The sequence below is a fragment of the Ascaphus truei genome, chromosome 21 (assembly GCF_040206685.1).
Source record: "Ascaphus truei isolate aAscTru1 chromosome 21, aAscTru1.hap1, whole genome shotgun sequence".
Lineage (NCBI taxonomy): Eukaryota > Metazoa > Chordata > Amphibia > Anura > Ascaphidae > Ascaphus > Ascaphus truei.
Genome location: NC_134503.1, coordinates 2,386,213 through 2,411,209, shown reverse-complemented (window position 1 = coordinate 2,411,209; position 24,997 = coordinate 2,386,213). Strand labels below are relative to the sequence as shown.

The 24,997-nt window shown below is 48.5% G+C and overlaps 2 protein-coding genes across 11 annotated transcripts in view; one reads left to right on the top strand and one right to left on the bottom strand.

The window, feature by feature from the left end:
- CCNQ (cyclin Q) overlaps positions 1-24,997 on the bottom strand; it is a 107,790-nt gene that overhangs the window by 59,452 nt on the left and 23,341 nt on the right. Inside the window, exon 6 of one of the 2 annotated variants that reach the window (XM_075578396.1) lies at positions 22,580-22,900. The exons of the other annotated variant lie outside the window; for it this stretch is intronic. Within the exon in view, the coding sequence (XP_075434511.1) occupies positions 22,892-22,900 (9 nt within the window). The 3' untranslated portion in view covers positions 22,580-22,891. Of the gene's footprint in view, positions 1-22,579; positions 22,901-24,997 lie in introns of those variants that run through there. 2 annotated transcript variants of the gene reach the window in all.
- The window catches only part of ATP2B3 (ATPase plasma membrane Ca2+ transporting 3), a 115,259-nt gene that overhangs the window by 80,621 nt on the left and 9,641 nt on the right, over positions 1-24,997 (top strand). For 8 of the 9 annotated variants that reach the window (XM_075578381.1, XM_075578380.1, XM_075578382.1 and 5 more), the window contains 11 exons: positions 3,104-3,346; positions 4,559-4,800; positions 7,469-7,703; positions 9,036-9,215; positions 12,035-12,122; positions 17,019-17,125; positions 19,300-19,491; positions 19,847-20,060; positions 20,180-20,391; positions 22,318-22,425; positions 22,676-22,858. In XM_075578381.1, coding sequence (XP_075434496.1) covers positions 3,104-3,346; positions 4,559-4,800; positions 7,469-7,703; positions 9,036-9,215; positions 12,035-12,122; positions 17,019-17,125; positions 19,300-19,491; positions 19,847-20,060; positions 20,180-20,391; positions 22,318-22,425; positions 22,676-22,858 — 2,004 coding nt within the window. Of the gene's footprint in view, positions 1-3,103; positions 3,347-4,558; positions 4,801-7,468; positions 7,704-9,035; positions 9,216-12,034; positions 12,123-17,018; positions 17,126-19,299; positions 19,492-19,846; positions 20,061-20,179; positions 20,392-22,317; positions 22,426-22,675; positions 22,859-23,054; positions 24,625-24,997 lie in introns of those variants that run through there. The other variant, XM_075578386.1, reaches the window with a different exon arrangement.

The window sequence follows — 24,997 nt, the reverse complement described above, 5'->3', positions numbered from 1 at the left end:
TACTACCCACGGTGTTAGTGATAGGCTGCATTAGAGGATGTGCTAGTCGGTCAATTTGTAAGTACTTTGAAATCTTTACTTATTATAATGTCAAGAGATTCGTGACAGGGAATATGGGGTGTGTAGGGCTTGTAAATGCTGCTTATTCAGATCCCTTCATTTCAATGCTCAGTCAATCATGCATCCGCTCTCTTATAGCCCTGCACCTACAATTCCTGTCCTGACTATTCCTGACCCTTAGTCGCCTGTCTGTCCCACTCCCTTATAGCCCTGCACCTACAATTCCTGTTCTGACTATTCCTGACCCTTAGTCGCCTGTCCGTCCCACTCTCTTATAGCCCTGCACCTACAATTCCTGTTCTGACTATTCCTGACCCTTAGTCGCCTGTCCGTCCCACTCCCTTATAGCCCTGCACCTACAATTCCTGTTCTGACTATTCCTGACCCTTAGTCGCCTGTCCGTCTCACTCTCTTATAGCCCTGCACCTACAATTCCTGTTCTGACTATTCCTGACCCTTAGTCGCCTGTCCGTCCCACTCTCTTATAGCCCTGCACCTACAATTCCTGTTCTGACTATTCCTGACCCTTAGTCGCCTGTCCGTCCCACTCCCTTATAGCCCTGCACCTACAATTCCTGTTCTGACTATTCCTGACCCTTAGTCGCCTGTCCGTCCCACTCTCTTATAGCCCTGCACCTACAATTCCTGTTCTGACTATTCCTGACCCTTAGTCGCCTGTCCGTCCCACTCTCTTATAGCCCTGCACCTACAATTCCTGTTCTGACTATTCCTGACCCTTAGTCGCCTGTCCGTCCCACTCCCTTATAGCCCTGCACCTACAATTCCTGTTCTGACTATTCCTGACCCTTAGTCGCCTGTCCGTCCCACTCTCTTATAGCCCCGCACCTACAATTCCTGTTCTGACTATTCCTGACCCTTAGTCGCCTGTCCGTCCCACTCTCTTATAGCCCTGCACCTACAATTCCTGTTCTGACTATTCCTGACCCTTAGTCGCCTGTCCGTCCCACTCCCTTATAGCCCTGCACCTACAATTCCTGTTCTGACTATTCCTGACCCTTAGTCGCCTGTCCGTCCCACTCTCTTATAGCCCTGCACCTACAATTCCTGTTCTGACTATTCCTGACCCTTAGTCGCCTGTCCGTCCCACTCCCTTATAGCCCTGCACCTACAATTCCTGTTCTGACTATTCCTGACCCTTAGTCGCCTGTCCGTCTCACTCTCTTATAGCCCTGCACCTACAATTCCTGTTCTGACTATTCCTGACCCTTAGTCGCCTGTCCGTCCCACTCTCTTATAGCCCTGCACCTACAATTCCTGTTCTGACTATTCCTGACCCTTAGTCGCCTGTCCGTCCCACTCTCTTATAGCCCTGCACCTACAATTCCTGTTCTGACTATTCCTGACCCTTAGTCGCCTGTCCGTCTCACTCACTTATAGCCCTGCACCTACAATTCCTGTTCTGACTATTCCTGACCCTTAGTCGCCTGTCCGTCCCACTCTCTTATAGCCCTGCACCTACAATTCCTGTTCTGACTATTCCTGACCCTTAGTCGCCTGTCCGTCCCACTCCCTTATAGCCCTGCACCTACAATTCCTGTTCTGACTATTCCTGACCCTTAGTCGCCTGTCCGTCTCACTCTCTTATAGCCCTGCACCTACAATTCCTGTTCTGACTATTCCTGACCCTTAGTCGCCTGTCCGTCCCACTCCCTTATAGCCCTGCACCTACAATTCCTGTTCTGACTATTCCTGACCCTTAGTCGCCTGTCCGTCCCACTCTCTTATAGCCCTGCACCTACAATTCCTGTTCTGACTATTCCTGACCCTTAGTCGCCTGTCCGTCCCACTCTCTTATAGCCCTGTACCTACAATTCCTGTTCTGACTATTCCTGACCCTTAGTCGCCTGTCCGTCCCACTCTCTTATAGCCCTGCACCTACAATTCCTGTTCTGACTATTCCTGACCCTTAGTCGCCTGTCCGTCCCACTCCCTTATAGCCCTGCACCTACAATTCCTGTTCTGACTATTCCTGACCCTTAGTCGCCTGTCCGTCCCACTCTCTTATAGCCCTGCACCTACAATTCCTGTTCTGACTATTCCTGACCCTTAGTCGCCTGTCCGTCCCACTCTCTTATAGCCCTGTACCTACAATTCCTGTTCTGACTATTCCTGACCCTTAGTCGCCTGTCCGTCCCACTCTCTTATAGCCCTGCACCTACAATTCCTGTTCTGACTATTCCTGACCCTTAGTCGCCTGTCCGTCCCACTCTCTTATAGCCCTGCACCTACAATTCCTGTTCTGACTATTCCTGACCCTTAGTCGCCTGTCCGTCCCACTCTCTTGCCTGTCTATGAATTAATTCTAGTTCCAGCAAGTAGTTGTTTAAAGAAGTCTGTCTCGTTGGGTTCAGCAGAATAAGGATTATTTTTCCCTTGAGGCGATGTTAAAATACATTGTACACTGATAATTTGAGAAACCATTTGAGTATTTGCTTTGTCTTTAATGAAATGGCACATTTCCGGTAATGGTTCAATGTGTTAACGGAGCTAAATATATCATTGTAGCTTTCCGTTACAGCGAGACTGGTCTGCAATGTGTATTATGGCACAGGACAGCTCAGTAAATATGTTTGTATACATTGTAACACAGTACAATCCCTAGTTCGGGATACTTATTTGACACTTTGTTACAAAAGTTGCATGATGTTAGATCAGCATCTAATCAACACATGCAGCCATGCGGTATCCAAACACGCACACTGCAGCAGGCGTGGACAACTCCAGTCCTTAAGGGCCACCAACATGTCAGGTTTTCATGATATCCCTGCTTCAGCACAGGTGGCTCAGTCATTATGACTGATCCTCTAATTGAGCCACCTGTGCTGAAGCAGGGATATCCTGAAAATCTGACCTGGTGGTGGCCCTTGAGAACCGGGGTTGGTCACCCCTGCCTTACAGGCTCTGTATCCATCTCAGCAGCCAGTGATTAGGCCACTAGGCCCCCCACACCATCCACGCCATCCCGGCGTGTCCAGGAAAAAGCAGCGTACGGATTTCAAACCAACACGCTTCTTGTTTACAGAAAATGATGAAGGACAACAACCTTGTACGTCACTTGGACGCTTGTGAGACCATGGGCAATGCCACCGCCATCTGCTCGGACAAAACTGGGACTCTCACTACAAACCGGATGACCGTTGTTCAGTCTTACATCGGGGATCAGCATCATAAAGGAAAGCCAGATCCTGATAGCATCAATCCCAAAAGCTTGGACCTTCTCGTCAATGCCATTGCCATTAACTGTGCCTACACCAGCAAGATACTAGTAAGTGTGTATGTTATACACCAGACCCCAGACCTCAAGCCCCCCCCCCTCACAAACGCCCCACCCCCCAGCCTCCGTGCCACTCTGAACTCAATCTCTCCCTACCCCTACAAAACGAGCATTATTGGCATGAAAAAACTCCCATTCAATATGTGCATCAGTACAATCTGCGCACTGGCACGTGATTGGCTGAGCTGCTGATCAATATGTGCATCAGTACAATCTGCGCACTGGCACGTGATTGGCTGAGCTGCTGATCAATATGTGCATCAGTACAATCTGCGCACTGGCACGTGATTGGCTGAGCTGCTGATCAATATGCGCATCAGTACAATCTGCGCACTGGCACGTGATTGGCTGAGCTGCTGATCAATATGCGCATCAGTACAATCTGCGCACTGGCACGTGATTGGCTGAGCTGCTGATCGATCCGTTCTCCTGTAACAATGATTCGGCTGGGTTTATTTAATTCACAGTTAGGCTGCGCTTATAGTGCCGGCGACACAACGTCATGTCAAAACAAATGAATTGTCACCGTCATCGGCGCTCATAGTGCACGCGACGGCGCGACCAAGCGACAGCGCTACCAAAAATCTAGTAGTCACCGTTATTTGACTTTTTTCAGCGACGGTCTCCCCTTGTGGCCAATCAGAGAGCTTGTCCGTCCCTCTGCCCTCCCCCTTTCTGACGTCACTGGCCTTGTAGCCTAAACTTAAATTACAACTATCGCAATGGCGACAGCGACGGGTGACGTCATTGGTTGCGTCGCCGGCTGTATAAGCGCGGCCTTAGGGCTGCACAACAGGTCAGGTTTTCAGGATATCCCAGCTTCAGCACAGGTGGCTCAGAGGCACAGTCGAAGACTAAGCCTCTGATTGAGCCACCTGTGCTGAAGCAGGGACTGATTGGGCCACCTGTGCTGAAGCAGGGACTGATTGAGCCACCTGTGCTAAATCTGGGATATCCTGACCTGTTGACAGGGGGGCGGGGGGCTTGAGTACTGGAGTTGAGCACCGCTGACCTAACCCATAACCTGACCATAATGTTCCCACCTCTGCCCACCACAGACATGTCAACAGCGCCTGTATGCCCGTCACTCGCAATGTTACATGCCCACCAATGCTTTGCTAACTAAGATACAGCGCCCTGTACTGTGTAAGGGTATGACAAATACAGTAAATATATAACGCCACATATTTCTCTGCCTTCCAGCCTCCACAGAAAGAAGGAGCGCTTCCTCAGCAAGTAGGCAATAAAACTGAGTGCGCCCTGCTTGGCTATGTCCTGGATTTACAACGGGATTACCAGCTGGTGCGAGACCAGATACCTGAGGAGCGGCTCTATAAAGTGTACACCTTCAACTCTGTGCGCAAGTCCATGAGTACCATCATCTGCCTGCCGGGCGGGGGCTTCCGGCTCTACAGCAAGGGCGCGTCGGAGATCGTGCTGAAAAAGTGAGTGCTTCCGATGGGTCGCAATGCGCCGATTTCTCTTGTGAGGATGAGACACAAGGAGTGAATACGGCTTAAGAAGAAGAAGAAGGGGGGGGGACACACACACATTGTTCATTACCTGAGGTTGGTAGGTTATATGGAGAAGGAGCACGTTACATGGGGAGCACCAGATGTAAGCATTATGCTGGAAATGATCAAAGACTACGCAAATGAGATGAATTGGTGTACACCAAGGGTAGCCAACTCTGGTCCTCAAGGGCCACCAACAGATCAGGTTTTCAGGATATCCCTGCTTCAGCACAGGTGCCCCAATCAGTGGCTCAGTCGAAGAGCCACTGATTTTGTGTGTGTGTCTTAAGTGCGTTGCACCTGTCACCATTGGGTCCAGTATTTTTGGAGAAGCCGCCTGGCACCCCACCGTATGTGTAAGTTTTAGGTATAAAAGGGGCAGACCGAAGACATCCTTGAGCAGAACGCATGAGGCGAGCGGTGTGTAGTGAGAAATTAGGGCTGAGACGTAAGTCGGGGCAGAGGAGGGTATAGTGAGATATTAGGGTGAGACGTAAGGAGGGGCAGAGGGGGGTATAGTGAGATATTAGGGTGAGATGTAAGGAGGGGCAGAGGAGGGTATAGTGAGATATTAGGGTGAGACGTAAGGAGGGGCAGAGGGGGGTACAGTGAGATATTAGGGTGAGACGTAAGGAGGGGCAGAGGAGGGTATAGTGCGATATTAGGGTGAGATATACAGTAAGGAGGGGCAAAGGAGGGTATAGTGAGATATTAGGGTGAGATGTATGGAGGGGCAGAGGAGGGCATAGTGAGAAATTAGGGTGAGATGTAAGGAGGGGCAGAGGATGGTATAGTGAGATATTAGGGGGAGATGTAAGGAGGGGCAGAGGAGGGTATAGGCGTATGTGATAAATTATTATTTTTAAGCAGGTTTAATAGTGTAGATTTTGTATCCGTGCATGATACATTTTCTTAACTTTAGACCGATTACTTTTGGCATTTAAACTTTATTAAGGGAAGTAAAACCACAGGGTCTTTTACAAACTTGTAAAGTATTTTATTAGCATTTTCACACAGCTCCTATAGCATAATCACGATTCCCCCACAGAACATCCATAATCCCAAAAATATACGTGGGGGATTCCTAGAGAGTGATACAGACAGGAGAGCCTAAAAGGGAGACCGAGTTCTGAAACACGCACAGTGTGTCTCTCTGTAAGGCCTCGGTCCCGCTGCGCTCGTTGGCGCGGGCGGCGGGTCGCGAGTTCCCCACCAGCAGGGGAATCCTCGCGAGCCGGTCCCGGTCCCCCCTGGCTGCACAGAGCACTACACGCTGTAGCGCGTCAGCCGCTGGAGACACCAGAGAATGGTGTTTCCTAGCGTTGACGCGTGACGTGTGTGGCTGTGAGCCAATGGGGAGGGGAGGCTTCGGGAGGAGGAGAGGCTTCGGGGAGCGGGGAGGAGTGTGGAGTGAAAGCAGGTGAGTGCCTTTCTCTGTGTGTGTGTCTGAGTGCGTGCCTGTCTGTGTGTGTATGTGTCTGAGTGCGTGAGTGCCTGTCTGTGTGTGTGTGTGCCCGAGTGCGTGAGTGCCTGCCTCTGTCTGTGTGTGTGTGTGTGTGTATGAGTGCGTGAGTGCCTGCCTGTGTGTGCGCGCGTGTGTGTGTGTATGAGTGCGTGAGTGCCTGCCTGTGTGTGTGTGCGTGTGCGTGTGTGTGTGTGTGTGTATGAATGAGTGCCTGCGTGTGTGTGTTTAAACTTACCTTCCAGCTCCAGCCCGAGTCCGTGGAGGGAGGGGGGGGGAGAGTAGCGGGTCCCTCCGCTCAAGCCACGCCCCCCCTCCCTGTCAAACCGCCCACCTCCCGATCAAACCTCCCACCTCCCGATCAAACCTCCCACTCCCGCCCACCTCCCGCTCCGGCTCCGGCTCTCTACAGACCGCAGATCGCGGTCTGTGTATCTCAGCGCACCGCCTGACTCTGGGAGCGGGGCCTTAGCCTAAGGTTCCTGAGGATTTTGTATTTTTTTTTTGGTAACATAAATGTTACTATATTGTGTCATTCTTTCAGATGACCGATCCATACAGGGTAGGTATGGTTTAGGATTCACACTGTATAGAAATTGTTCTGCTTGACATTTCAAGACCCAGCTCCTATCTTCAGATGTCCCCATCCTTTAAATCAGATCACGGTATGGTGCATACCGGTACATCCGATGGGTCATCTTCAACTCATTCATTCGAATGATGTTCCACAAAGTTGGTGGGAATTGTATTTGTTACATCCTTACATAAACTGTTATTGTTCTCACGAGTCCATATGATAGCGTTGAGGAACAATGTCACGCGACCGTGGGGGCGGAGCTAAGGTCCGTGACCTGGTAGAAGAGGAGCGGGTGCGCGCGCGCGCTCTGTAAACAGCGGGGTTGCGCGCACACAGCGGGGGGGGGGGCGGATCGGAGGCAGCGGCCGCTGCAGTACTGGTATGTAGAGAGGAGGGACCGCGCCGCAAGGGACGCGATCCCCCGAATCCTCACAGTTACAATATATATATATTTATTTATAGTGCCCGGCTTATCCGTCATGGTTTACAAAATAAGAAAAGACCATTCCTGCACAAACACCCAGTCATTTCCCTGACGGTGAGCCTCTCTCCTGCGCCAGGTGTTCGAACATCTTAAGCAGCACTGGGGAGCTGCGCACATTCCGCCCCCGCGATCGCGACGACATGGTAAAGAAGGTCATCGAGCCCATGGCTTGCGATGGACTGCGGACCATCTGCATCGCGTACCGGGACCTTCCGGGAGTACCGGAGCCCGAGTGGGAGAACGAAAACGAGATAGTGGGCGACCTGACCTGCATTACCGTGGTAGGAATTGAGGACCCTGTGAGGCCCGAGGTAAGACACGCCGCTGGGCTATGTTTAGTTGTATTTTTTTTAGTGGATTCCATGGGTTTTCTAGAAGTTTGGGTTTCTGTACTTGCTTCCAACTTGTTTACACGAGGCTGATATTTTGGCACAAGTGTAGACATCTTTCAGTTTTCCGCTTGAATTTTTAGTAGAGACGTGCAAAGCTTTAGCTCGAGTTTGCAATCCATGTGAAATTGGCCCTTTTTCTGCTTCCCCAAAAGGTTGACGTTGCGTGAGAGGGAGTGATGGGAATTATGCAAATTTGAATATACTGTGCATATCCAAAATGAGCCAGGTTTATTCACCGATATCTCTCCACGTGGTATAAATTGTACGTTAGGTCTCTTTTCATTCTCATTTAACAAACTCAAAGTGTTTGGCGAGTCACTTGTGACTCGTCTGCAATTCTTTTGGCGAAACAGCGAATTGATGGTGAAAATGCGCGATTTCAGAAAAAATGTTTAGTTCTAAAAAGTTCTGCAAACTGATCAGCTACAAATCAATTTTGGTGTAAAAAAATGTCAAAGTGTGCCAATGGATTTAACAGTTTTTTATATCTCTAATTTCTAGTTATTACTTGTTGATTCACTTTGTCACGTTTTTCTTTTAACATTTTCTAACATCGCAGGAACAGCATTTAAATGTAGAGGTTTTTTTTTTTTTATCTGAGCAATTGATTGTAAAATTTCGACTTGCAATATACTCTGTGTAAAGATGGGTACCGTTTCTCATGATCGGGCACTCGCCGATACTAGCCAGCACCGTCAGGAGTCAATATTTCTTCAACTATGACAATATTGAAAAGACTTGTTTTTAGATTTATAAGGGAGATTTACCTTTAGGTATGAGTAAAGCAATCTCGAAAACATGGAAAATAATCCATGGTGATAAATTGGACCGCACTCCAAAGTGGTGTGAGCTGCACATACACGGGCAATTATTTATCAGTGTAAAAAAAGGACACACAATATATATTCATGTAAAAAAATCCATCCATCGAAGGAAGGGGTGGAAACTCCAGTCCTCAAGGGCCCCCAATAGGTCGGGTTTTAAGGATATCCCTGCTTCAACACAGGTGGCTCAGTCAATGACTGCACCCCCTGTGGTAAAGCTGGGATAACCTGAAAACCTGACCTGTTGGTGGCCCTTGAGGACTGGGCTTGCCCACCCCTGATCGAAACTGATATATTCACTAAAGAATCTATAAAAAGTAGAAATATAAACTGAAAATGATAATATTGGAAATGACAGAACGTGTCCCAAATGCTGTACAGGAGCAGTGAGTATGATGCAAGGTATTACCATATGCTGTGTGCACAGGTCCCGGAAGCTATCCGCAAATGTCAGCGCGCCGGGATCAGCGTCCGTATGGTTACTGGGGACAACATTAACACCGCGCGCGCCATCGCAGCCAAGTGCGGCATTATTCAGCCTGGGGAGGACTTCATCTGTTTGGAGGGGAAAGAGTTCAACCGGCGTATCCGGAACGAAAAAGGAGAGGTTTGTTCAAGTGTATCCGAGTGTGCAGAAGGGCACAAAGACAGGACAGGTTCACCTGGAGAAGGAACGGCTTTCCGTGAACCACGCTTTGCAAATTCCCTATTTGTGGACCTTTCCTCATGCTACACCAAGCACGCTACGCCTTACACCAAGCACGCTACGCCTTACACCAAGCACGCTACGCCTTACACCAAGCGCGCTAAGCCTTACACCAAGCGCGCTACGCCTTACACCAAGCGCGCTACGCCTTACACCAAGCACGCTACGCCTTACACCAAGCGCGCTAAGCCTTACACCAAGCGCGCTACGCCTTACACCAAGCACGCTAAGCCTTACACCAAGCGCGCTACGCCTTACACCAAGCGCGCTACGCCTTACACCAAGCGCGCTACGCCTTACACCAAGCGCGCTACGCCTTACACCAAGCGCGCTACGCCTTACACCAAGCGCGCTACGCCTTACACCAAGCGCGCTACGCCTTACACCAAGCGCGCTAAGCCTTACACCAAGCGCGCTACGCCTTACACCAAGCGCGCTACGCCTTACACCAAGCGCGCTACGCCTTACACCAAGCGCGCTAAGCCTTACACCAAGCGCGCTACGCCTTACACCAAGCGCGCTAAGCCTTACACCAAGCGCGCTAAGCCTTACACCAAGCGCGCTAAGCCTTACACCAAGCGCGCTACGCCTTACACCAAGCGCGCTAAGCCTTACACCAAGCGCGCTACGCCTTACACCAAGCGCGCTAAGCCTTACACCAAGCGCGCTAAGCCTTACACCAAGCGCGCTACGCCTTACACCAAGCGCGCTACGCCTTACACCAAGCGCGCTACGCCTTACACCAAGCGCGCTACGCCTTACACCAAGCGCGCTACGCCTTACACCAAGCGCGCTAAGCCTTACACCAAGCGCGCTAAGCCTTACACCAAGCGCGCTACGCCTTACACCATGCGCGCTACGCCTTACACCAAGCGCGCTAAGCCTTACACCAAGCGCGCTACGCCTTACACCAAGCGCGCTACGCCTTACACCAAGCGCGCTACGCATTACACCAAGCGCGCTACGCCTTACACCAAGCGCGCTACGCCTTACACCAAGCGCGCTACGCCTTACACCAAGCGCGCTACGCCTTACACCAAGCGCGCTACGCCTTACACCAAGCGCGCTAAGCCTTACACCAAGCGCGCTACGCCTTACACCAAGCGCGCTAAGCCTTACACCAAGCGCGCTACGCCTTACACCAAGCGCGCTACGCCTTACACCAAGCGCGCTACGCCTTACACCAAGCGCGCTACGCCTTACACCAAGCGCGCTACGCCTTACACCAAGCGCGCTACGCCTTACACCAAGCGCGCTACGCCTTACACCAAGCGCGCTACGCCTTACACCAAGCGCGCTAAGCCTTACACCAAGCGCGCTACGCCTTACACCAAGCGCGCTACGCCTTACACCAAGCGCGCTAAGCCTTACACCAAGCGCGCTACGCCTTACACCAAGCGCGCTAAGCCTTACACCAAGCGCGCTACGCCTTACACCAAGCGCGCTACGCCTTACACCAAGCGCGCTACGCCTTACACCAAGCGCGCTACGCCTTACACCAAGCGCGCTACGCCTTACACCAAGCGCGCTAAGCCTTACACCAAGCGCGCTACGCCTTACACCAAGCGCGCTACGCCTTACACCAAGCGCGCTACGCCTTACACCAAGCACGCCTTACACCAAGCACGCCTTACACCAAGCACGCTACGCCTTACACCAAGCGCGCTACGCCTTACACCAAGCGCGCTACGCCTTACACCAAGCGCGCTAAGCCTTACACCAAGCGCGCTACGCCTTACACCAAGCGCGCTACGCCTTACACCAAGCGCGCTACGCCTTACACCAAGCGCGCTACGCCTTACACCAAGCGCGCTACGCCTTACACCAAGCGCGCTACGCCTTACACCAAGCGCGCTACGCCTTACACCAAGCGCGCTACGCCTTACACCAAGCGCGCTACGCCTTACACCAAGCGCGCTACGCCTTACACCAAGCGCGCTACGCCTTACACCAAGCGCGCTACGCCTTACACCAAGCGCGCTACGCCTTACACCAAGCGCGCTACGCCTTACACCAAGCGCGCTACGCCTTACACCAAGCGCGTTACGCCTTACACCAAGCGCGCTACGCCTTACACCATGCACGCTACGCCTTACACCAAGCGCGCTACGCCTTACACCAAGCGCGCTACGCCTTACACCAAGCGCGCTACGCCTTACACCAAGCGCGCTACGCCTTACACCAAGCGCGCTACGCCTTACACCAAGCGCGCTACGCCTTACACCAAGCGCGCTACGCCTTACACCAAGCGCGCTACGCCTTACACCAAGCACGCTAAGCCTTACACCAAGCGCGCTAAGCCTTACACCAAGCGCGCTAAGCCTTACACCAAGCGCGCTACGCCTTACACCAAGCGCGCTACGCCTTACACCAAGCACGCTACGCCTTACACCAAGCACGCTACACCTTATACAGAATGTAGAAGTGTCAACTGTAAGCAAGCACTTATATTTTTTTCTATTTTACAATCTACGGGGTACGTTTCCATATACCCCGAAGCAAACGTTTAGGCCGTTCTAGACCGAAAATCTTTAATGACTTAAATGAGGACTTTCGGACGAAACCGGCCTCAATGGCAGCATCGGAGTATAAAGAATTTACTCCTAAATCTACCAAATAAACCTACAGTATGAGGTTTTGTCTATGTGTGTGTGTTTGTGTGTATATATATATATATATATATATATATATATATATTTATATATTTTTGCTCTTCTCAGATAGAACAAGAACGTATCGACAAAATTTGGCCAAAGCTAAGGGTCCTGGCTCGCTCATCCCCAACTGATAAACACACACTAGTAAAAGGTAAACTCAGAAGTTTATAATTTCAATATAGACTGCTTAATTCCACTTTATTTGCTCTTGAACTTTGTACTGCAAGTTACCCACTATTTTAAGCTAAGATTAACATCGCAGACACCTAAAAAAAAAAACGCAAAGTCACGTGTTAGTTCAGTGTAAACACAAATGTCATACTGTGTGTAAGAGATGTGTGCAGAGGTACATATAATGGAGACTGTTTTAGGGTGAAATTATATCTTGGCTTTATTGAGCCTGTTCCTTTATCCAGGCAAAACATACAAAAACAACAAAATAACAAACCCCTATCCCTGTGTAAGGGGTAACTTACTTCCCCAGACCCTATCTGCAGGACTGGAGGGATATTCCCATTACCAGCTTATCACCCCAAAGTCTCAGGAGGTACATTAAGCAGGTGGCCCTCCATGTCAGTCTCTGGCAGGTTCCTGTGTCCTCTGTGTCCAGGAAATATTATTATCTGGTTGTCTTGGTCTCAGCACAGCCTTTGTAGTCAAGACAGTGTCTGTGTGCAGGCTTCTCTGCTCTCCTTCTGTCAGCCCAAATGTGAGCTAAGGAATCTCTCCTGTTTCCAACAGGAGGCTTTTCTTAGAGCTCCAATGTGACTAGGTGGAGTCTAGTTAATTGCCTGTCTGCAATTAACCAGCTCCCTGCTGGATTTATAGCCAGTTTTTCTCAAACAGTGATAAGTCCCTGTTACATACCTCCGATGTTTGTGGAAATCTCGGGCTTACCACGGCCGAAGTCCATCCTTCTACTCTCACTCGAGATATTTCTGCGGCTCGAGTAAGAGTGGATGGAGTACGAGATCCCTCCGTCCCGCTGGGATTGGAGCCCTTTCTCCAGGTTATTAGTGTCTCCTCCAGAAGGTGCTTGAGAGCAGCACACCTCAGTCGCTCGAAGAGGACTTTTTCCAAGTATAGTCTTTCTACTGACCGCGTGGTCATGAGATTTCCCCTGCGTCGGGCGATCCTCTCTTTGTAGGCAGACTGTATGGTGACAGTCGCAGAGCTTTTACGCAAATAGCTTTCTCTCGCCATCTTTTCCAAGGACTCCATTTTAGCACTAAATGTCCTTTCCTTGTAACCCTTGCTCAGGTCTTGCAAAGCCTCTGCCATCTTACTTTTGATTTCTGTCTGATGTTCGAAATCTATTTCTACTATCCTAGACTCGTGCCATGTCATGGTATCACTTACTGAGCATTCAAGAATAGCTATTTGAGTTTTCAGCTCTTGAAGCTGTCCTTCTGCACTTCTTTTTCCACACAATGCAGTTGCAAGTTCAGCTTCTTTGGAATTGAGTTGCAATTCCACATCTTCCAGTTGACTCAGCGCAAGGCTTAAATCTGTTTCCTTGTCTTTTTCTGATCTGCAGCTGCCAGTGCTCCTCCGGACTTTGTCCAGCCCAGCTGCAGCCAGGCCCTCTCATTGTCCAGCAATTTGCGGTCATCGGCCATCTTGGCCTCATAGCGCAGTGTCTGGCTGGCCACTTGACGAACGGACACCTTTTCACTCTCTTCCTTTGTGGTGAGCTGTATCTTGAGGTCAGCAATCTGCATCTGTAGAGCTGCAAATTGCTGGTATGTGTGTTTAGCTGCCAGCTTTAACTCATCAGCGAGAGATCCCTGTTTCTTGAGTGCATCCTGCAATTCTCCTCTCAGGGCCTTCATCTCTTCACTGTGCTCACTCTGAGCTTATTTCCACGCATCCTCATATTTTGGAGCTCTGCAGATTTCATCTCCAGGGTCGCTGCTGCTTGCGATTTCCACACCTCTTTCTCCTGGGCGTACTGACTTTTGGGGATGGAGCAGCTGCTCTGCTTCTCCATCTCTTGCTATAGTTTCTGGACCTTCTCGTGCTCCCTCTCATACAGAGTCACCTGGCCTCTAAGCTTCGCCTCCAACAATGCTCTGGTGATGATCAGGGTAGCCTTCAGTTCCTCATGATGCTCTGTGGGAACACACTGGGTAATCAGACGTTCCTGGAGCACTTGTACTTTTTTTACTTGTACTTTTTTTTACTTGTACTTGTACAGATTTTCTTCCTGCAGAGTTCGCTGCTTCTCCTCGGCATTCTGGAGGTGCGTACGCAGACCTTGCAGTTGGTTCTGCAGTAGGTGCTCTGCTTGTGTGCGTTGCTCCAATGCTTCAAACTTTTCATCTTCCAATAGTCTATTCCTTTTTTGTAGCTCATAATGCTTGCTATTCATTTCACTGATGTGGTCAGTCAAATCAGAATTTACCTCTTTCAGGCTGGTATTTTCTCTTTTTACAGTCGCTATAATTTTCAGGGCCTCCTTGTAGTCCTCCTTACATTTATGCACTTCTGAGTTGAGACTCCCGGTCTCCTGGCGTGAGACTTCTATCTCTAGGTTGAGGGTCTGAAGCTCCTTTTGAAAGACTTTAAGATCCATATTTAGACTGTAGACAGCTTTTTTAGAGCTGTCCAGCTCCTCATCGAGTCTGTGAAGTTCCTTTATAGAGACTTCCAGTTCTGTGCAGCAACTTCTTATCTCTTGGTGTCAGGCATCCAGTTCTATGCGGAGAGTATGAACCTCATTCCAACTCTCTATGGCAATTGCGAACCTATTGCTGAGAGACTGTAATCTCTTTCAGTGCGTCCTCATACTTCTGTTTCAGATTAGCAATCATTCGGTCAGACTTGCTCAGCTTTTCATCCATGGCGGTAATAGAAGTGTTCGCAGTATCTAGATCCGTCCTTAGATCCTCCAATTCGGTCTTGGCCGCAGAGTAAATTGCGAGCACAGTCTTCTGTAGCTCAGCACGATTTTCTCTCTCCATTTTTACTTCTTCCCGGAGCAGATCACAGTTATGCCTGGCAGCTTGCAGTGCATCTTCAGGGCTGGTCAAGGGATCGTCACTAACTGGTTCCGGCTCCGCTTCCCTGGTATGGTTGCTTTAGGGTTCCTCACTGTTGGCACTGACCGGACATATCTTTGTGTTACACGACTTCAGCCTTGGGCCCTCTGGATAGTCTGTCATCCGCATGACATCCTCCATTTTCTCTAGGCTGCAGGACATCTCGGACCCCCTTTTTCTCCGCGAGATCTTCGGACGTGTCTGTTCCTTCCACGGTAAGTGAAGAACCGCTTTCCTTTTTCCGCCTTTTTGTTTTGGACCACTCCGTCCCATCAGGACGTCTCTGTCTTTATTTGAAACTTCAGCAGCTGCACGGTATCCGCCAGGCTTTTCTGGCAGTTGCGTTAGCTGGCAGGAATATTCGCGGTCATATACACCTGTTTGTTCGGTGCGTACCGCGTTTAGGCACCGCCACCATTCTTGGGGTGTTTTGTGGGTGTGACTCGGTTCGGGTTCCCCGTAAGAGGTATCTTCATCCTTATCCGTATTCTCATAGGACCGGATGGGCCACTCTTCCGTGGGGTAGGGTTCATTACAGGAACGCCTCATCTTGTCCTCCATTTTGGGGCTATCAGGTGTATTTTTCTTCCTGACTTCGGGAGGCGCTATTGCAGCTATTTTCACTGTATTCGCTAGGACCCCAGCTGGTAGTCCTACAGGTGGGCAGACTTTGCTTGCAGAGTTTGTAGCTCTCTCAGGCGTCTCTGAAGACTTTTTATTTTTCTTCTTTACTTTGGTAGGTTCTGAAACATCAGCAGTACTGTGCACACATTCTTTCTAATCAGTGATACTGGATGTGCCCTTGCCAAGTAAAACTTCTGCACCTTCCGTGTGACCACAGTGCATTGCTTGCTGCTGCAGTTCCTTGGCTCGTTGAAAAAAATATTCCTCTGGCAACAGCCCTTTTTTTGGGGCCACGTAGGGATCATCCTCATCGTCCGAATAAGGCCTGAAGGGACAGTGCTTCGTGTGGCTGGGCTCTGTACACCAGGAACACATTTTCTTCCCCATTCTTGCAGAGTCTGTATTTGACTACAGCTGGGGGGCCATTTTAAAATCCCATGGTTTTTTCTTTTTTTCTTTCACAAGTGGTGGAGTAGACTCTAAACACAGAATCAGTGCCTTGTGTGGGTCACCGTCTGTCGCAGCCCTCCCAGTCAAACTGGTGTTGTGGCTTTCTCCAGTGCAGTTGTAGTTTTCCTGTCTGGATGTGTAGCCCTTAAAATCTGGTCACTTCTGTACGTGGTTCTTTGTTTTGTTGCTCAGGATGCATGCAAGTAAAAACACAAAAAATTCACAGGCAGTCTCCGGGGCCCCTTTTAATTTTAAGGGCCACCTCTCATCCCAACTTCTGACACCATATGTAAGAGATATGTGCAGAGGTTCGTATAATGGAGACCGATTAGGGTGAAATTATATCTTGGCTTTATCCAGACAAAACATACAAAAACAACAAAATAACAAACCCATATCTCTTTTTAAGACCCTATCTGCAGGACTGGAGGGATATTCCCATTACCAGCCTATCACCCCAAAGTCTCAGGAAGTACCTTAAGCAGGTGTCCCTCCATGTCAGTCTCTGGCAGGGTCCTGGGTCCTTGTCCAGGAAATATAGGTCTCTCTGTGTCTGGGTGTTTTGATCTCAGCACAGTCTTTGTGCTCAAGACAGTGTCTGTGTGCAGGCTTCTCTGCTCTCCTTCTGTAAGCCCAAATGTGAGCTAAGGAATCTCTCTCCTGTTTCCAACAGGAGGCTTTTCTTAGAGCTCTAATGTGTCCAGGTGGAGTCTAGTTAATTGCCTGTGTGCAATTAACCAGCTCCCTGCTCGATTTATAGGCAGTTTCTCTCAAACAGTGATAAGTCCCTGTTGCACCGTGTTATCACTTCTATTTTTTTTAAATGACTAATAAGCTGAACCTTGATCTGAAAAACCCCCCAAATACTGAAAAGAATTCCTCCATCATACAATGCGGATGTAGAGGGTTTTGTTGTCTTGCATTGTTTGTAGGGATCATCGACAGCACAATTGGTGAGCAGCGTCAGGTCGTGGCAGTGACAGGCGATGGTACCAATGATGGACCCGCTCTTAAAAAGGCAGATGTTGGCTTTGCAATGGTAAATGGTTTGTTTTATGTTTCACTTATTAAAAATAGATACAAAAGATGTAGAGATGTATCAATATATTGTCACGGTAGCTTATGACAAGATATAATGAACACCAAATATCTGGGTTGAACTGAACGAGGCTTAGATATAATAAAATATATTTATTCCTTAAAAAGGTGAACACAGCAATATAGTACAATTAACAGACAAGGTAACACCTACTTAGGGTTGGGGGATGGAGAAGTATCAGCTAGCAATTCTACAGCAATCCGGTGACATCCCAGGTGGAATCAGAAGAACAACTAAAAACTGTAGGGTTGACACAGTTTATATACCTGTGTAACCCTATTCTTAACATTGAATACAGACTATTGGTGAACAATTATCTGTATCCAATCCCTAACGTGGAGACACAGATTAACCCATGCCCCCCAGCAAGTTAGCCCATGTGTACTGGGACTCTGAGGGTCTTATTTCTGTAGCCCCATAATTCAATCAGGGGCGATGACCAGTCTACCAAATTAAGTATCTGGTAGGATCTGCATTGTTTGTAGGTGTAGACATAACACTTACAAACCACTCCAGTTTGATGATTCTCCGCCCTCAGGTAACAATTAGAGTGGCAGAGTCTGTTGATTAGTACTTGATCTGTTGATTAGTACTTAGGCTCAATCATCCGGCTGCTTTTCCTGACCTATTTAGCATAGCAGATGGAGTCTGCATTTTTCAGAGCAGATCCAAAATACCATACATATACTCTTTAATATCTACACATATTAATAAGTTCCATTCTGGTGGGCTCAGTGGGTCGAAATTTGCCAGTTTTTAATGCCTACAGTGACTCCACATATTGGCCAAATATCAACTCTCTGCGACCTCCAGAACTGGAGATACAGAAATGCACTTTAAAACATTAAAATACAGGATTATAATGAAACATGGGAACAGGGGAACATACAGTTTCCTGACATGACAAGGTGTAAACCACCTTCCTGGACCGCAGTCCAGTTAACCCCTTGCCTCCCTGGTGAGGTCAGTGGGTGGCCATATGGGGTGCAACCCCTTTAATACCGGGCCAACCCCCCTCTCCCTCTACATATATAAAGTAATGTTAAAGATGCTTTTACAAAAAAAATCAATAAATACAACAAAGTTTGGTTGGGGGAAGTAATTAAATTAAAGCCGAGTTTGGTTCCTCTTGAGCGGAACCGCTCAGTATTGTGCCATTGCGTCCCAAGCATAGATTCTCATCACGCGAAGTGTATTGTTATTTTTATGCAAAATCTCAAATAAGTAGAATTACACACAATGTAATTTACTAACAGGATACCTAACTTATAAGCACTGCAAAGAATTCTGGGAGAAAATATTTATAGAACACCGCAGGCTCTCTTTTTAGCTCAAATGATTTGGGATTTCTCATTATTATATTGCTCAGATAATGGCCGTTTGAGAAAGTTTACTTTTTAAAGTGTAATCTCCAGCACAAAAGTTGTATAGTAAGAATGCAAACTACATTCAGCGCCCTGTTTGTCATTTTTCACAATCATGCTGCAAGTGTGTGTTCCACACATTCTGCGATGTCACGTTCGTGGTTGTTAAAGAACGCAGTAAAAAGGTTGACCAATCTTAACGTTTCCATATATATATTTAGGAGCAATTGTAGAAGCCCTTCTGCGTGATCACAATCAAGCCATAATTTTCTGTTGTTTACCGACATGAAAACCATCGATGGAAATGGGGCCAAATTGTTAACTGAAATATTAATGGGACCATAAGACCGGTGAAGGGGCGCTGAGGCGCTGACATAGCAAATAAAGCGATTTTATTTATTATCCGAGACTGGGGTGCCCACTCTCTACCTAGGTCTTCTCCCATGGGAGAGGCACATATGTTGGCCTTTGGTTTAGGTTTGGTAAATAAACATGTTAACCAAATTTGGCAATTAAATAATAACCGGGAGTAAAGAAAGGAAATCATTTAAAAAAAAATGGCACCAATGCCGTAACCATTGGTAAAGAGAAGGAAACTATGTAGGGCTAATATCTGGTTTTCACTACTTGACACCGGTTTATTTCCTTCATTATCCAGGCTCTTTCAGGATAAACACACTGTATGTGAACATGTCTATCCGTGTCTCGCTCATCACTTCTTTACTTGCCTGCTCCCCTCCGCACACCTAGGGTTTGGCAGGTACCGACGTTGCCAAGGAAGCCTCTGATATCATCTTAACCGACGATAACTTCTCCAGCATCGTCAAGGCGGTTATGTGGGGTCGCAACGTGTACGACAGCATTTCCAAGTTCCTCCAGTTCCAGCTGACCGTCAACGTCGTGGCCGTGATCGTGGCGTTTACTGGGGCCTGTATTACCCAGGTCAGTCTGCTCAGAGAGGGGGGGGGAGATGTTTGCAAGCCAGTTTTGTACTGGTATTGGTGAAAGCTTAGTGCAGGGGGCTCAACTCCAATCCTCAAGTCCTCCCAGCACAGTAAGTTTTCAGGATACCCCTGCTTCAGCACAGGTGGCTCAATCAGTCCCTGAAGCTGGGATATCCTTAAAACCTGACCTGTTGGGGGGGGGGGGGGCTAGAGGACTGGATTTGAGCCCCCCTGGCCTAGCGCAGCCTTTGCCCTGTTTATTCCTGTACCTCATGCTCTTAAAATTACAATATACCAATTAATAAAGGTGTATTAATGTTGTATTAATGTTGTAATCCATACCGTTTGTTCAGGACTCTCCTTTAAAAGCTGTCCAGATGCTTTGGGTGAATTTAATCATGGACACATTTGCTTCGCTGGCTCTAGCAACCGAGCCCCCTACAGAATCTCTCCTTCTGCGCAAACCGTACGGGAGAAACAAGCCTCTCATATCTCGCACCATGATGAAAAACATTCTTGGCCATGCGGTTTACCAACTCATCATCATTTTTACACTGCTTTTTGCTGGTAGGTAGCAACAAACAAACAAACAAAAAAAACACCCATGTCTGCTCTATCAATGAAGAACGTACCGTTAAAATATTTAATTTGGGAATTAAGGGATATCTTTTATATTGGGTTCCTAGGCGAAATCATTTTTGACATTGACAGCGGAAGAAACGCGCCCCTGCACTCTCACCCCTCCGAGCATTACACCATCATCTTCAACACCTTCGTCATGATGCAGCTGTTTAACGAGATCAACGCCCGCAAGATCCACGGGGAGAGGAACGTTTTTGATGGTATTTTTGCCAACCCGATTTTCTGCAGCATTGTGCTGGGCACTTTTTTAGTCCAGGTAAGGACAAGATATATATTTCACTAGAACCAGATACTAATTTGGAGACTAGACCGAGTTAAATTAGGAGCGTCCCATTTCAGTGGATTGGCGAAGTCTTGAAGAATCAAATACAAGAATATTAACTGAGGCACAAGTTTCAGGAGAATGAAATACCTCCCAGAGATTTCTGTACGGCAAGATGAGGTTTTACTGGAAGAAAGTCGTGTGTGCCGAGCACGCACATTATAAGTGAAACTTCTTTGTCTTTGGTCACTGTTTTGTTACTGATATTGTATTTGTGATGGTGATATTTTTAATTAAAATTCAAAACACAATGTCGGTGACAAAACACAAAGAAGTTTGACTTAGAACGCGCGTGCTCGGCACACCCCCGTTTGCAATTATTTGCACTTCTATAGTTATACTAATTGTCTGTGTGTGTGTGCATGCGTGTGCGTCTATGCATGTGTTTCTGTGTGTGTGCATGTGCATCTGTGTGTGTGTGTGTGTGTGTGTGTGTGTGCATGCGTCTGTGTGTGTGTGTGTGTGTGCATGTGTCTCTCTGTGTGTGTGTGTGTGTGTGTGTGTGTGTGTGTGTGTGTGTGCATGCGTCTCTCTGTGTGTGTGTGTGTGTGTGTGTGTGCATGTGTCTCTGTGTGTGTGTGTGCATGCGTCTGTGTGTGTGTGTGTGTGTGTGTGCATGCGTCTCTCTGTGTGTGTGTGTGTGTGTCTCTGTATGTGTGAATCTGGTGCCTCTGTCTCCCAAGTTGGGTTGTTGTTGCGCCTGCGCATGAGCGGTGCGCTGACCCAGCGGCTGGTGCGCATGTGTGCCGTGCCCGGCCACCACACCGCATGTGCGGCTATCATGGCATAGTGGTTTTTTTTGCGCATGCGCGATGGCAACGTGCGACAGTGCGCGCCTATCAGTACCGTGACATCACTCGCGTTGCGGTTTTTCATTACAAGGCAAGGATTGTGTCCCATGAAAACCCTGTAGGCGCAGCAAAGATGTTTCACTTCCAAAAACAAAGTGACATGGGAAATTCCCCAACACCCTACAGTGCGATGCGATGACTTATTTAAGTATCTTCTTACTGCATGAGCTCAATCGCAAACCTAAAATGTAGCAACATTGTACAAAAACATAAATCCGAGCTACTTTCTCAGGTAGGGTGCTCCTCCGTAATGCAAAGCACGATCATTCAACATTATACTACCTGGCAGTGTATTTCCCTTGGAAGCTTCGCCAGACATGTAACGACACGGCTGTTTCCCCTTCTTGCAGCCCCTGACATGTAACGACACGGCTGTTTCCCCTTCTTGCAGCCCCTGACATGTAACGACACGGCTGTTTCCCCTTCTTGCAGCCCCTGACATGTAACGACACGGCTGTTTCCCCTTCTTGCAGCCCCTGACATGTAACGACACGGCTGTTTCCCCTTCTTGCAGCCCCTGACATGTAACGACACGGCTGTTTCCCCTTCTTGCAGCCCCTGACATGTAACGACACGGCTGTTTCCCCTTCTTTCAGCCCCTGACATGTAACGACACGGCTGTTTCCCCTTCTTGCAGCCCCTGACATGTAACGACACGGCTGTTTCCCCTTCTTGCAGCCCCTGACATGTAACGACACGGCTGTTTCCCCTTCTTGCAGCCCCTGACATGTAACGACACGGCTGTTTCCCCTTCTTGCAGCCCCTGACATGTAACGACACGGCTGTTTCCCCTTCTTGCAGCCCCTGACATGTAACGACACGGCTGTTTCCCCTTCTTGCAGCCCCTGACATGTAACGACACGGCTGTTTCCCCTTCTTGCAGCCCCTGACATGTAACGACACGGCTGTTTCCCCTTCTTGCAGCCCCTGACATGTAACGACATGGCTGTTTCCCCTTCTTGCAGCCCCTGACATGTAACGACATGGCTGTTTCCCCTTCTTGTTTCAGATTGTGATTGTGCAGTTCGGAGGGAAGCCCTTCAGCTGTGCGCCTCTAAACGCAGAACAATGGCTTTGGTGCCTGTTTGTAGGAGTGGGGGAACTTGTTTGGGGACAGGTGAAACGATCTCTATAACTCGTATGCACGTTCCTTCCATTTCACAATATGACCTGCTTTGATAACACGTTAGATAGTAATGTGGAAAGATACGTATTTAAGCATGTTCCTTGTGCATAGTGTCAGGACAGAGGATTTGCGCAAATAAAGTATCATCTTAATTGGGCAAAACATCTTTGTGTAGCGGGTATTGGAGAGGGACAAGCGACGGGCTCTGACCTCCAAAGGTGACCTCCTTTATTCTGTCCAGGTTATCTCCACTGTTCCCACAAGTCACCTGAAATGCCTGAAGGAGGCAGGACACGGGCCAGGGAAAGACGACATGACCGATGAGGAACTTGCTGACGATGAGGATGAAATCGATCACGCGGAGAGGGAGCTCCGACGTGGTCAGATCCTTTGGTTTCGGGGTCTGAATCGAATCCAGACTCAGGTACGGCGTTTCTACCCTCTCCATACAGACCGGTTAGCTCATCTGGTGAAAACAAATGCTTAAAAGTGAATTGAGATGCATGTTATGTATACCTCCCATGATCTTCACATAATGCTAAGGTAATGACATTTGTGCATGCATTATTAATCTGAAGGTTTCATTTCAATAACGTTTCTCTTCTACCCGGAGTGATCAGCAAGGACAAGGAAACACGTTTGCCTACCTTACAGAAAACAAAACACTCGTTTCCCCGTCTGCCTTGTGTCATTTACCAAATGTGTTTTACCAAAGAAGCAAGAAGACAATGTGTTCCCCTCGGTCCCCTTCTAATTTAACATCCCTTCCCAAATAAAATAAATCAGTTGAACCCAGCATAAGTTAAGGTTGTGACAGATACTGATCATTATTCAAATCAATAGGTTTTTCAGTGTGATAGCAGCCAGCTCGGCACTGTCACAGCTTAATGAATAACTACCTGTGACTGCGGTATAATATATCTGACAAATACTTTATATACAGTAGGCCAGAACAAACCAAATAGAATATCTCAACAACAAACAAACGTGCAATAAATACGTCCAACAGTGGTCAACTAGCAAGGCAGTCTCTCACCCCGAGGGAATAAGGCAGTCTCTCACCCCGAGGGAATAAGGCAGTCTCTCACCCCGAGGGAATAAGGCAGTCTCTCACCCCGAGGGAATAAGGCAGTCTCTCACCCCGAGGGAATAAGGCACAGTCACAGGGCAGCGCCAAGGCAGTATCTCACCCCGAGGGAATAAGGCAGTCACAGGGCAGTGCCAAGGCAGTCTCTCACCCCGAGGGAATAAGGCAGTCACAGGGCATCCAAGGCAGTCTCTCACCCCGAGGGAATAAGGCAGTCACAGGGCATCCAAGGCAGTCTCTCACCCCGAGGGAATAAGGCAGTCACAGGGCATCCAAGGCAGTCTCTCACCCCGAGGGAATAAGGCAGTCACAGGGCATCCAAGGCAGTCTCTCACCCCGAGGGAATAAGGCAGTCACAGGGCATCCAAGGCAGTCTCTCACCCCGAGGGAATAAGGCAGTCACAGGGCAGTCTCTCACCCCGAGGGAATAAGGCAGTCACAGGGCATCCAAGGCAGTCTCTCACCCCGAGGGAATAAGGCAGTCACAGGGCAGTCTCTCACCCCGAGGGAATAAGGCAGTCACAGGGCAGTCTCTCACCCCGAGGGAATAAGGCAGTCACAGGGCAGTCTCTCACCCCGAGGGAATAAGGCAGTCACAGGGCAGTCTCTCACCCCGAGGGAATAAGGCAGTCACAGGGCAGTCTCTCACCCCGAGGGAATAAGGCAAAGCGCAGTGGGAAAGAACAAAGGGGAAAAAACTAGTGTTATCTATGAAAAAGCACAAAGTCATTAACATGTGTTCAACATTTTACTAATTGGGAAGTTAATTGGTGTCACAGAATTTCCATGTACTATAATAAATAAATGAGATGTGTTCCTCATGTTTGTACAATAAACATTTCAGCAAAGGTTCATTCTCTGATTTATGTCAGGTAACAGAAAAACAATCCAAAGCGCAGTGGGAAAGAAAATAGTGGGAAAAACAGTGTTATGTGTGAAAAAGGTGTCCCCCACTGCAAGATTCGGGAGTCAGACACTATTCTTGATTGAGCATGTGGGAAATGGATCAGTGAATAGACTCCTTGGCTTCTCCTCTGTCCTTCACGAGAGCACTTCTCATGCAACTCAGCCGGGGATACAGAAGGGACAGAGGGACAGCAAACACAGACTAATACGTTTTACTGTAAACGGTATCAGAGAGGCGCAGTGCACTCACATTACCAGCATAACAAGCGCATTGTGAGTGCAGTACAACTGACTCAACTCAATGGAGACACGTAGAGTCCGAGGTATTCTGTATGCGGATAATGTGAGTGCACTGGGCGTCTCTGATGCCCTTTATATTAAAACGTATTAGTCTGTGTTTTCTATCCCTCTATCTCTTCTGTATACCCGGCTGCGTTTAACTCTTTTTAGCCTCGCGCCAAATTCAGATATGGAGGATTTATTTGGGCAAATACAAGGCAAAAAGAGACGCAGACTGTGGTCCATCTCACTAAAATCTGTGCCCCGTGTAAGTCCTCCCCGACCCCCTCA